The sequence below is a fragment of the Zeus faber genome (assembly GCF_960531495.2).
Source record: "Zeus faber genome assembly, chromosome: 16".
NCBI classification, from domain to species: domain Eukaryota; kingdom Metazoa; phylum Chordata; class Actinopteri; order Zeiformes; family Zeidae; genus Zeus; species Zeus faber.
In genome coordinates this window covers 7,540,660-7,554,757 of record NC_137202.1, presented here as the reverse complement: position 1 = coordinate 7,554,757, position 14,098 = coordinate 7,540,660, and the positions used below count along the sequence as shown (strand labels likewise).

Genomic DNA, 14,098 nt, shown 5'->3' with positions numbered 1-14,098 from the left:
AAAGCCTGGACTGTTATTGAATGGGGTCGGCACATCCAAGGCAGTGCAGCGCAGTACAGACAGGTTTTTACTTGTCCTGTTTTTCAGTGCGGTTGGTACAAAAAAATAAATAAATGACTTCAGCGCAATTGAAAATCTAAGTATCGATGAGCGTTCGCAGCCAACTCGTACAAGCCATTAAACGGAGTTTCTACATGATGTCCACAAAATCCTGAGCTGAATCTTACATGTGTGTTGGGCGCTTGGATTAATAACAATGTGTGCATGGATGTAGGTTCACTTGTATGTAAGCATTTTCTCTATGGCTCTAGGTCTGTGGTTAAAATAATAAAAATAAGAGTTTTTTCCACACTATATACTGGAAATAAATGTATACTTGACTGATAATATTCCTTTGTGATTGGTAGAGATACAATTTCAGAAATAAACAAACAAACAAACAAACATACAATGCATTGCTGCTATTTTTTATTGGTTTATCTCTGTGTTGTGTTTGCCCACGAGAAAGAAAAATAAACCCCAGGAGCAACGTAGACACAGATGGAGGCGTGGGGGCGAGAGGCGAGAGAGGCGTCCGCAGGTCAAGTCGCCGGTTCAACACGGCTCCACTTAAAGATCTCGAAATAGGACCATTCACGAGGGCACCCGGCGGAGGAGCCTTCCAAGCTGCGTCGGCTGAAGGAATCCAAATGATCCGGACATGTAAACCTCATTCAAAACGTCATCTTATTCTGTTTTTGTATTCGCGTAAACACATCCATCGACGATTGAGGAGATTTGAACGAGCCACTTTTTTCCGAAGTTGAGCCAAAATGGTGACATCACCCATGGACAGCTCCGCGGCGCACACGGAGCAGAGCTGTTTCAAAGTAGACGTGCATCGCCTTGATTAGCGACCCAGGTTCACCTTTCGTTCTGAGCTGTCGTGATTGCCTCTAATTGCACCGGGGCATCTGGGGAACGGCATTCTTTGTAGCGCCACGCCGTCGTACAGCTAAATTATCTCCAGTGGACGTAGGCTTAAATGTAGGCTAAATGGCGGCAATGAATGCATCTCTCTCTCTCTCTCTCTCTCTCTCTCTCTCTCTCTCTCTATTTCTCTCTCTTCCCAATGCTCATTACCCACCTCTCGATTCCCAGGAGCCCCGGGCTCAGCTTCACGCCCAGCACTTTTCTGCCAGGAGGAGGGTGATTAAAGCATTTTGCTCGACAAAGCTCGCCACTCTCTCATCTGCTGCTCTCCCCCGCTCCCTTCTTCCTTCTCATGTCCCCTTCCCTCTCTCTCTCTCTCTCTCTCTCTCTCTCTCTCTCTCCATCTCCCCCTCTCTCTCTCATCCTCTCTCCCACTCAGCTTATTATTCGTGCAAAAACTTTCCTTCTCTTTTTCCGCTCACACTCTTTCATTCACAATGTGCCCTCCTTCAGCATCTCCGGCTTTCTCCCTCTTCATTTCAACCCCCCCCCAATTTGTTTTTTGTTCCTCACCTTGCGGGCACCCGGGCGATTCAGGCACCGAGTGATTCACTCTTTGTGTCCTTAAGCGCGACCACTGCGCTCTGAGACGGGCGAGAGCGGCATGGTATGAAGCATTATTTACTCTCTAAAAAATTATCCGCGAAATGAGAACCATGAATCATGCTTCCGGCATGTGATCCAGGCATCCGGGCATTATCAACATTAACACCAACAGCAACACAAACAATAATAATTTCGACTGAGGACTGTATGCAAATGAAAAAGCTGTTAAGAAACGAAGCGGCAGGAGGGCAGCAGACAGGGAGGCAGATGGGATGAGTGATGGAGAACATGCGCAGAGTTGTCCGTCCAACACTGGGGCAGCAGACTAGGCGTTCCTTTGCCAAGGCTCAATGTACTCCAAACCCAGATGGACAAAGATGTCCTTCTCGGTCTCGGCTGCCAGGAATTCTTTCTAGAGAGAGGACAAACAAACAGGGAAAGTGAGCAAAGTTTGGGTTTTCTGTGTTTGTCGACGGCCCTGTCAATCCGAATAACCCCCTGGGCCACACAGGAAGCGGCGTCACCCACAGAAAATGTTGTTGAGGACGGTTGAAGGAGGGAGAAGCCATGAGCGGCAGCGGTGGGTTGGTCCCATTAACAAGGAGGATGCAGCAGATTTCCACAATATATGTGTATTTATTGAGCTGTTTCTGTAATAAAGTGTTTTCTAATTATTTTTTGTTATCAGTTATTTGTGGTTTGATTAAATGAAGAAAAACATGCAGTGGATATAATCTTGTACATTTCAAAAAACATATTATATTGATAATATATTTATAATACCTTAGAAAATAAATCGACAGATTTATCTACACTACAAAAATAGTCTAGAGCTCACACGTAGTGACTCAAGCAGCAAGGAGACCGTCCCACTTCTCTGTTGCCGACAGGTACTGTATACCAGACCAATAAAGTTTATAAAACTACTTCCCAAGTATGAAGTCAAATATAAATTCCATTCCTGGGGGTGATATTTGCTTTCTTGCTGCAATCATAATATTTACTTTTGCTTAAGTGATGTTTAATTTATTGCGAGGGAAAATTTAGTAGTTTGTTCAGCAATCCACATCAGGACCACACATCAGCGATTTTAATATGGTTGATGAATAGCAGGCCTGGTAATTAAATATTTTCACTAAATACACCTGTCTTTTGTATGGACCTCTATGGGAATCTACGCTCCTGTTGACGCTTGGCACCCGGCAAAATAGAGCTGAGGCGTGAAAAAAAAAACAGGGGTTTTAGGAGCCTAGCGGCACGCGGCTTTTGCCATGCTTCTGCCACACTGACGCTTTGCTTGGTGTGACCGTCCAACTTGATAAAAACGGCAGCGACACCGACATATTGCTGCTGGTGTGGCCCAGGGGTGAGAATCAGTGCAGTCACTGAGCACCGGAGTGTACTCGTGTACAGTGATGCTGTCGTGCAGATAGATTTTAACACCGATTAAAAACATGCTTAGCGTTAATGTGCAACAATGATGGCCTCGAGACAAGGAGTCAACATTTACATTTGTTAAGTATAACTCTCCGTTATTTCATGCTGGAGCACCGGGCCTCCGACACGTGCCGATCCTCAGAGATTTACATCCCACTGTCCACCTCCCGTCGCACCGTAAACACTTTAACCTTGCTCTAAGTGATTGCACTCTCTGGCAAGACGAGCACTTTCCCTGACAAATCACGACAGGGCTATTAACTGCTCGCCGTTCACCAACGCCATGTGACGGCCTGCGTATCCATAGGAACAGGGGCCTCGTGGGGACGAGGCCTGACTCACCTTGTAAGCGAAAAACAGCCCAGAGGAGAGAGCTTCGAATCTGACACATCCTGCCTGCCAGGACCAAACTGGACCTGACATCATGGAGGGGGAAAAAAAAAGGGACGAGAAAGAGAACGAGAGAGAGAGAGAGAGAGAGAGAGAGAGAGACAGAGAGGGAGCGAGAGGGGCGAAAAACCAGGAGCGCAACGGGCTTCGCCGCCTGCCAAAGGCAGAGATAACCCAGAACAACTGGTGGCGGCCGGGATGTTGGAGGAAAAACCACTCAGAGGCATGTCTCCTGCCGCACCGCCGCGTGATTTACAGTGTAGAGGACAAGTGAAGCGGGCTGCAGTGCAGTTTGGCCAAACACAGGATTTCACACAACGTCAGTAGTTCCTTTAGATTATAAGATTTTGATGTTGCATTAGTCCGGGTGAATCTCCCCGTGACTCTCTTCTCCTCTCTGCCTGGCTCCCTCTGCTTCTAACGCGCGCGCGAACACACACACACACACACGCACACACACCCACACACAGACACACAGACACACGCACACGCACGCACACAAACACACGCGCGCGCGCACACACCCACACATAGACACACAGACACACGCACACGCACGCACACACACACGCGCGCGCACACAGACACAGGCACACACACACATACACACACACACACACACACGCACACACACCCACACACAGACACACAGACACACACACACACACGCACACACACCCACACACACCCACACACATACACACACATACACACACACACACACACACACACACACACACACACACACACACACACACACACACACACACAGGTATGTACCACAGTAACCTTGAAGCTTCTTTCACAAAGACTGCACTTTAATAAAACAAAGTCCCTCTCACAGCCATAAAGAGCTCTGTCTTTCAACCAAAACTAATGAAAGTAACTCACACACACATGAACCGCATGAAGACAGGGCGTACAGCATGCAACACTGAAGCAATGAAGGGCGGCTATCAAAAAGCGAAGAGAGCGGGAAATATGACAAGGGAGCGAGAAAGAAAGAAAGAGAGGAAGACCGAGAGACATCGATGCGGGGCCGGAGCCAGTCAGATGTGCCCTGTGTTTGCGTCCAACGTCTGTCACGAGACACAAGACTTATTGTTCGAAGGGAATCAGGGGAAAACTCTGATCGCCGACTCTTAGATCCAGCAGCGGGGAAACAGCGAGAAAATAAATGGTGCCGATGAGATTTACTTCTCAACGCTGCCAATTTAGCCATTGTCCCGGATCAGGACGAAAAGCCGGCGTCTCGCAGGACCGTCCACTCCGCGCGGTTGCTGCAATCCTTACACGTCCTTCGGGAGAGGGCTGCACTTTATTTACTTAGCACAAACCCAGGCAGCCTCTCTGAAAGATAAATCCATAAACCTTATGTACCTCTGAGTTTCCCCCCCAAAGGCACGCAGGCAGACAAACAAACAAAACCAAAAAGCGACAGTACAAAACCACAGCTGTATCCGCAATAAGAGGTCCATTCCGGCGCCCGTTTTTCGGTACGTGACAAGGAGTTTGAGAGCACGGCAGCGGTTAATTAGAAAGGGAGTTTATCCGCGCCACGCCAGGCAATAGTTAACTCTCTGGCACGCGGCGTCGCAGGCGCTGGCACGCGGCGGCGGCGGTGGCCAAATACGGGAGTGGTGTGCATTACTGTGGGCCAATGTCCTTGGCTTAATAAGCTGCTAATCAGCTGCATGTTTCTCTGTCCACGGCGTAATGACATCCCTGGTGGGTGCGGGCGGATATCAGTCCCCGCAAACATCTGCCACAGCTCTGCTCCGCCGTCACACTCTCCGCCGCCACCCCGGGCCACTGGTGGATGAATGGAGCCGGGCCGTCACGGCAGATAGAGAGAGGGAGCGCGAGAGAGACGGAGAGATAGAGAGACAGGCAGAGCGTTGGTGTCTATGGAGACAAGCGAGGCTAAACCCACAATACTGCAGGTGAGAATGAGAAAAGATTTTACATTCTAAGTGATTATTAGAAAACAAGGCAGGCAGGCAGACAGGCAGACAGACAGACAGACAGACAGGCAGACGATCACTTGCTCTAGATGGATAGATGGATAGATAGATTGATAGACGGACAGACAGACAGACGGATAGATAGATGGATCGATAGATAGATAGAGCCACCGGGGCTGCTCCACTGGAGCCTGAGTGAATACGTGAATGAGACTCAAAATGACGCTTTCAAATTCTGTAAAAATGAGAAATAAAGCATTTCACATTGAGGGGTGCTGTTTTTTCACTCTTTTATGTAAGAGACAGTCTGTGGTAAATTTATGCCACAGCTGACAAAGGCACCCTGACGCATGCAGACACCGTTCAATCGATTATTAGATGCGCTGTTTCCAGTCATTTCGAGTTGTTTGAACTCTCGGCCTGAGGACAAAAAAGATGACTCTATTGCCAAGAGCTCAGAGAAAGAAAAAATATTTTACGGCCTCTAAGTTCATTTGTATTTATCGCAGCGCGCTGAAGAAAAAGGAACAGGCGCAGCAAGAGTAGAAGAAGTCAGTTTCCTCCACCTCCAGCGAACCTCCGTGGGTCCCCGGACCACAGGCCGGACGACCGGAGGCACCGGAGAGGGCACATCCAAGCCACTAATCACACCAGCAACGAGCCCCGGCCCCATAAAGCACATCTGCTCGTAAAACAGCCATCGAGTCGAGTGTCGCCGCCATTACCCGGCTTTCCATCGCCTCGCTAATCAGGCTGCGCGGGAGGAAGACACACGCCAGACAATCAAGTTCTGATCATAAACGAAACCTTCGCTTTACGCAACCCCGCGTTTTATCCCTCTGAGAGGTCCGTGGGCGAGTAAACATTTGCGAATTAAAGTTATTGAGTTGATTAGGCTGAAAGGTAACAAGCACATAGATATGCAGTAGGAGGTCTAATAAAAAATAAATAAAAAAATAAACTCAACCCTCTTCACAGCCACTTTATTGCCGCCGCGAGCCTCTGATTCTTTTCAAAATCCGTAGCATCATTATCATTGCAGATACAAGGTCACAACACCTCGACCTATTTTTAATCGCGTTTATCGTGAGAGAAAATAGTTTCACGCTGGCACCTGAAACTGACATACAGAGAATAATTAGATATACTTGTGATTTTCTCCCATGTTAAGAATATGTTCTCTGTAGGATCCTCCAAAGTGTGAGATTGGGAGACACACCGGAGACCACGGCGGAGAACGACACATTAGGATTTTCCCTTTATGAGATTTTGCGCTAATAAGTCATCGCACCAAGGCCCACGGTATTGGGTGGGGAAATGCTACTACAGAGCTCTTTTTTTTTTTTATCAGCAACCTTGGAAGCTCTCCAACTCGGAACGATGCAGCTGGGATTTCAATCTTGGGCTTAATTAGTAAAGAAATGTTTCATTTTTCGGTTTCCATCTGTTGGTGGTCAGTTGCACTCTTATGAGCTCACCTCACACATGGGCTGCAATTACCTGAGTTCAGTTGAAAAACTGGTTAAATCACATTTTCAAGACTATGTGATTAAATGATCTGTGTGACTTTGTGATTAACGATTCCAGATTGACTAATTTCATTGAACTTAATTTCAATTAAATTAAAAAAAACGCATCTAAGGGGCATTTGCAGACAAGACAAAAACCGTCCATAATACTACTACTACTACTACTAGTACTACTACTACTACTAATAATAATAATAATGATAATAAAAATAATAATAATGGAAGTAATAATAACATAAGTAATAATAATAATAATAATAATAATAATAACGATAATAACAATAATAATTATAGAAGTAATAATAATAGAAGTAATAATAATAATAATAATCATAATAATAATAATAATGATAATAACAATAATAACAATAATAATAATAGAAGTAATAATAATAATAATAATAATAATAATAATAATAATAACAATAACAACAATAATAACAATAATAATAGAAGTAATAATAATAGAGGTAATAATAATAATAATAATAATAATAATAATAATAAAAATAATAATAATAATGATAATAACAATAATAACAATAATAATAATAGAAGTAATAATAATAGAAGTAATAATAATAATAATAATAATAATAATAAAAGATATTGCTGCAGGCAGCAATACACGTGGCACAGTTTAATCACAGTAGGTACGTATTACAGTTTTCGGAGGTTCCAAGGTTCCCGAATCTGCGCTCTGTGATTAAATGTGGTGACATTTGGAGCGGACCGAGGGACTCTGCCCTACCGCGGATTCTTTCTTTAATCGCCTCCTTTTGTGGGAGCCGCGCCGGGCTCGGGTTGGGAGGAGAGCGAGTTCGAGTTCAAATTGGCGTTTTAGGAAGACCCGCCGCGTCAGCTCGGGGGGGAGACTCTTCCCCGCTGCGTGCTGCCCAGCCGGAGAGCGCCGCGGCCGGGGAGAGAGAGGGGGAGGCACCATCGCTCCTGCTGTACGATTGGCTGTTCGTGTCACGTTCTTGCGACGTATTTACGGAGGTTCACGAAGGTCATGGAACTTGATTTTGATTGATTTTAGTGACTTCTTTCCTTGGATTAAATTAACAATAAGTTCCGTTTCCATGAAATAGGATGAACCTTTTCTGTGAGTAATTACCATATCAGAGCTTATATTTTTCGCCTTGCAGGATTTGTGGACTAAGGTATTTTAGTATTTTTTCATGAATCCGGCAAAGTAATTGGGAACAAAGAGATAAAATATCAATCAAACAGATCCACAGACATCTACCAGGTAAGAAGGTACATAAACACACACGCGCCTAGTTTGTAATCTCTAACAACTACAAAGAGATGCAGTCTACACCGTGCACTGAACTCGGTGCCAATGCACATTCTGAATCAGAACCTGCATATTTATAGCAAATAGTATGATGATGTCATAACGCATCTTACTGTAAGTCTCATGTTGTTCGTTTAGTTTTTTAAACGTTGCCGGTGTCGGTGAAGCATGACCGTCCGGCCACTGTGGGTCAAATCTGGTCGGTTTTTCACAAATTTCTGCACCGGATGAGGATCAATTTGGATGAAACTTAAACGACAAGATGTCTGCGACATACCGATTAAAGGTCCATAACTCCTGCTGGTGTTTCAGACAGTTTTAGCCTGATTTCTGATACATTTTCCAAAGCTTTTTCAATAGGGGATAATAATAATGTGTATTAATGAAAATCTGTATGAATAATAATGGTATACTATTACTAGTACTACTACTGCTACTACTACTACTACTTATAATAATAATATGAATAATATGAATAATATGAATACGTATTAATTACAATCTGGATGAATGATAAAGGTATACTATTACTACTACTACTAATAATAATACTACTACTACTAATACTACTACTACTACTACTACTACCACTACTACTACTACTACTAATAATAATAATAATAATAATCTGTTTTAATTATAGTCTGTATGAATAATAAAGGTGTTCTATTACTACTACTACTACAACTACTACTACTATTACTAACAATAATATTAATAACATCTTAAAGTCTTTAAAATTGTTGTTCCCCCATCAGTCATTTTTATTATTTATTTTATTTTCGACCATACCTATTCTCAATATTTTGATACGCGGAAGAATTTCTAAACTCCTGGGTTGACTGTGCGGTGAACAAAATGCTAAAAACATCCCCCTTATCTTTGGAGCCTGTAGTTTTGAGCCCGGCTTTTCTCCTGGTATATGGACCCAAACAGAACCCTTTACCTAATGATAACAATAAATTAACTTTCTTTGCTCCACTGAAGCCCATAAATAATTAATTGGTTTGTTGAAGAGGGGCTGGTTCTGCATGACCAATTTGCTTCCTGCAACAGACACTGCGATCGGATGCTGCTGCCTCAGCATCCCCATTATGCTCAATTAGAAAAGTGAGCCGGCAAAATATGAGCTTTGTTGGGGGTATTATTATGGCGGTGCTTTTGTCACTGACACTTTATGACACATCCCAAAATGTTTTATTCCACTTCTGGTTCCGTGCTGTTCTCTGCTGCAGCAGGAAGCTGGTTGTGCCGGAGCAGAGGATCTGGTTGCAGGCTCCGAAAATCTGAAGGTTCATAAAACTCCCGTCCCTTAAAAACCAGAAAAGGCACTTTTGCTTTTTTAATAGACTCGCTGTCTTTTTTTGGAAAATGCTCGATTTTTGCACATATCTCCTTTATATTTTTTACCTAGCGTCACTATTATAGATATCGATCACAGTGGCTGCTTTTATTTCTTTGACATTACCATTTTTTTTGTATGGGATCGTTGGGATTGGCTTGAAGATTCAGCATTTAATTGATGTTACTTATATTGCGATCACTGTAGCACTACAAATGTTAACTTTGCCTTCGAGCCAAATAGAAAAAAGTGTGGGGGTACAATCGCAAAGAGGTGGGAAAAGCGAGCGGCCGGGAACTTCTGGAACGGATTCAACCTCCTCGGCGCTCACACCGTCCAGAGTCGGCTCTGTAAATAAGTTATGGACGCCGGCCACGGATGGCTGGGCGCCGGTGTCTCCGCCAGGAGCGCGTCAAGTAATGTTATACATGGCAGTCAGACATGCAACCCCCGCCCCCAACACCCATCGCCCCCGCCAGAAACCCTTGGCTGTTCTGCCTCCATCAATAATGGAGCAGGATCCATCTCTTAAATGTGAACAGAAACGCTGTTTTTGTTTTTTTTTTGTTTTTTTTTGGGGCCAACTGAGAAGGAACGGGAGCAGCCGAAAGAAGAAGAAGAAGAAGAAGAAGAAGGAGGAGAAGAAGAAGAAGAAGAAGAAGAAGAAGAAGAAGAAGAAGAAGAAGAAGAAGAAGAAGAAGGAACACAGAGTGGGTGTGTGTGATCTATAAATAGTCCCATCCGCTATTATGGGTTATCGCCCGGCATATAGTGATTATGGACCCTGTGCGGGCGGGTGACGGCCACACGGGGATGGGGTTGGGGTTGGGGGGAGGGCGAGTGGCTAATGGCGAACGGGGGGAGAGTAAGGGTAGTGTCAGGCGCGCAGCAGGGGGAAAGGGTGGGAATAGAACGAGAGGAGGTGAATGGATATTGTTCACCTTGGAATGGAGAGCAATTATTCGGAATGTGCTTCGCTGCTTGCATAATATATTCCTCACCCCGGCCGTGTCCATCAATTTTCCTTCCTTTTTGGCCCGTGGTTTCCCACCGTCTCTGCGGGTCGAACCATATTTCTTGGCCGCAGCACACGCCAGAGTCCCTCCCACCCCCACAAGGTCTGCCGATATGATTTAATAGACATAGTAATTGATGTCATCGTAAATGTGAAGACTGATTATGTCACGAAATCTCCACACGGTGCGAAAAAAAAAAAAAGAGACTAAGTAGAATAAGGAAAGACTCTGTGGCCCAAGTCATAACCCATGGTGAGCGGCACACTCACTCTCACTCTCTCTGGAACTGGAAAGCCTCACTAGTAGAGTGAGGGTAGTACTACTACTGCAGAGATAATTTACTGATGTACAAGTGGATGAGCAAAATAACTTGTAGTAAGAGTGTGTAAGTAGTTTACCGCAAAACTACTCATGTAATAAGTTAGTAATAACTGAGTTACTTTTCTCCCTTTTGGACCTACATGTGAATGGAGGCACAAGCTCTTTAAGTTGAATAACCGTGTAATTATCCTGCTATGGATGATCACCTGCTCCAGATAAGACAGACGGGCAGACAGACAGGCAGACGGACAGACAGACGGACAGACGCAGCCAGGTTTTCGAGCTCCAAACATGAATCTGAGCGACAGAGGACAGCGCTCTGCCATGATATAATTATTGATCTTCTTGGTAAACTGTTATTTTCTTGTTTATTTTTTTTTTTCACGGTGATCTCTTCGCCACCGCTAGACCGGCGCCTCCACACTCTCCCATTCCTCCCAACCCATATTGTTGAGGAGCAGCCCCGTCGCCGCCCGAAAAAAATGTCCATATTTGCATTGTGGCTGAAGGAGCGCTGTCATTACTCGCTTGAGCGGGGAGAGCGGGCGCCACCGCTCAAGGAGATGAAAGGACGGCGTCAGGGTCCAAAGCATGCGCGCTAATCAAATTTCACGATCGGGAGACGGAGATACAAAACATCTTTTCAGCACCATTACCCGGACGTTTTATTTTTTTGTTGTTGTTTTTTTTTTTGCGGTGCGTCCGTGGGGGGTTTTTGTTCGTTTATTTTTTTAATGTGGTGACTGTTTGTCGATTGGATTTCTTCAGGTCGTGCTTCCGCGACTAGAGATAGCGATTCTAATCCGACGTGCTTTCTCTTCAACAGCTAGTAAGCGGAAATTGAGCTTTTGTATGAGTGCGCTCGGGTTGGCTGGCTTATTATTGTTGTCATGGCGAAGTTAGGTCTGTTTACATTATGTCGCAATGACGTTTACATGGTATTTCTGCCTGGATATGATCGGATCGGCATTATCTGATCACAGCTGGTTTTGTGATGTTGGCCTTGATACAGACACTGGCTCGGATCGGATCGGTGCCATCTCTAGCCGTGCATATACTGCTCACCGCTTTCTTGGATACAAAAAAAAAAAAATAACACACAGACAAAATGACAGTTTTTCTACAGTATGTACCGCCAAATAAAAATACTTCAGGGCATAACGTGCATTCACCCTACGCACGGTGACGTAAAACTGATCTCTCAGTGAAATGCCTGACGATCCAGCGATGATGCAGGAGCGGTGCGCTATAAGGGCGAGCAAGGCCGGTCCACGAGAAATAAATGAAAAAGAACAAGGAATTGCTCTGCGACATTTACGGCGGGTGGCGGCCCGGGTCAGTTCTTCGCAGCGAAGACGTCAGGCAGACAAAGGTGTCGCGCAACATGAGAAGTCTATTCACAACACCTTGTTCATCTGCGTCACACCGGATAAAATATCCAAATCCGCTGCGTCCGATCAAGGTGCGAGACGTCTGAAGGTCCGACGAAATTTGACACCAGTTCCATAAATTTGCTCGCAGCGTCGCCCCTGGTTTCGGTTGTGCGCCCACAATCGGCCGCTGTAGGATTTGGTCCGACCCCTCAAAAAAGTACACGCATGGCGGTGGTTTTACCCCGGTGCCACCCCTCATCGATCATAGAGCCGCAATAATTTCCCCGTCCGCACCGATTCCACAGAGCTCTCTTTCATTTGCAAAGGTTTTCGACGGAGCCCACCAAGCCAGGGACACACCAGAGAAAAATGTGATTAAAGCAAACCAATAAAATCCTTGAACCCTATTTTTGACTGGCGGGGAAAAATTTTAAATATGCACAGGCGGCAGTCACGGATTCATGTCTTTGTAAAGATGAGTGACAGTTCCTCCAGATGAGAGAAGAGTGGCTTTTTTTTTTTTTTTGTTCCCATTCTTTAAATCTGACTGTAGACGAGCGGGCGGAAAGACCTGTTGCACTCGGAGGAGAGAGAGAGAACCCGATTTGCAGCGTCTGCACAAAGATTGGATTCTGGGAGCAAATTAATAGCAGTCAGTGATAACAAGCCTTTCCTGGAGATTTCCCAATTTTCACAATTAGTGTGTGTGTGTGTGTGTGTGTGTGTGTGTATGTATGTGTCCTTGTGTGTGTGTGTGTGTGAGTGTGTGTGTGTGTATGTGTGTGTGTGTGTGTGTGTGTGTGTGTGTGTGTGTCTGTGTGCGCGCACGTGTGTGTGTCTGTGTGTGTGTGTGTGTGTGCAGATGTGTGTACGTCAGACCACGTCTTAGTTCCGACTGAGTGGGGTTTTTGGACAATCTGGACATGGCCTCTATCAACGCACTTTTTATTTTTTTTAACAGAAACTTTAACTTTAAACCCTCCACTAGAAGCGTGCGGCTGCATTGTAATGACACGGTTAATTAAGTGTGAGTTGAAGAGGCTCAAAAGCACAAGACGCCGACGCAGCGAGGGGGAAGTTGACCTCGAGCAGGTCAAGCTCAAGTTCGAGTTCCCGCAATCATAAGCAGTGACGTAGAACTGAAACCGCCCTTTGAGTTTGGCTTTAGATTCAAGGCTGAATTAATGCCGTCTCAACCGGAGCCTCGTTCCATCGGGTCGGAGAGCAGTGGCTGACCTTTCTAATCTGAAATGGAGACGTTACGATGGGGAGTTCAATTGGCTGTGGAATTGGAACGCAATCCGAGTCCCCAACGTCTGGTGATTTTCGATTGATTTGGTGTTCATTTCTCGGCTGTTTCTTAAAGGCACAGTTTGAAAAGAATTATAAAATGCAGGCTTTTTTAACATAATAATCCTACCAATTATCTCTCGAAATTTTAGGACTGCGAGCCTGTTTTTCTGATTAGCATCTTTGTGAATAAGCATCTGCAACGAAGATGCCTCAATAGCAGCGCCACCACCAAAAATCCGAACATAAAAAAGGAAGATGATCCTCCCTTCACCAGCGTGGAAAGGAGGCACTTTGTGAGCGTGGCAGCGAGACAAGCACTACGCCAGGCCACGCTTTGTCAAACAGAGCACCTTCAGCTCTATTCATACATACGCAGCGTTAATTAAAATTCATAAGGCCAGACGTGGCACCAAGGTTGAGGGGAAAAAAAAAACGTTTGCAAATGTGAGAGGTGAGCGAGCGACCTCCCCGTCCCTCCCCGGCCGCTCCGCACCTCATTCCGTTTGGAAACATTACTGAAAGTTTCGTGCCGCCGCCAGCCGGCGTAGAGGACAGAGACCACTCCTTCCCCCACGCACGCACGCACGCACGCACACACACACACACACACACAAA

General features: G+C 45.2%; 1 protein-coding gene across 1 annotated transcript in view; it reads right to left on the bottom strand.

The window, feature by feature from the left end:
* Nucleotides 1-1,843: 1,843 nt before the first annotated feature.
* The window catches only part of dntt (deoxynucleotidyltransferase, terminal), a gene marked incomplete at its 3' end in the record, with an annotated part of 84,646 nt that continues 72,391 nt past the window's right edge, over nucleotides 1,844-14,098 (bottom strand). The window contains exon 11 of the mRNA XM_080016942.1: nucleotides 1,844-1,930. Within this exon, the coding sequence (XP_079873068.1) occupies nucleotides 1,844-1,930 (87 nt within the window). The remainder of the gene's footprint in view (nucleotides 1,931-14,098) is intronic.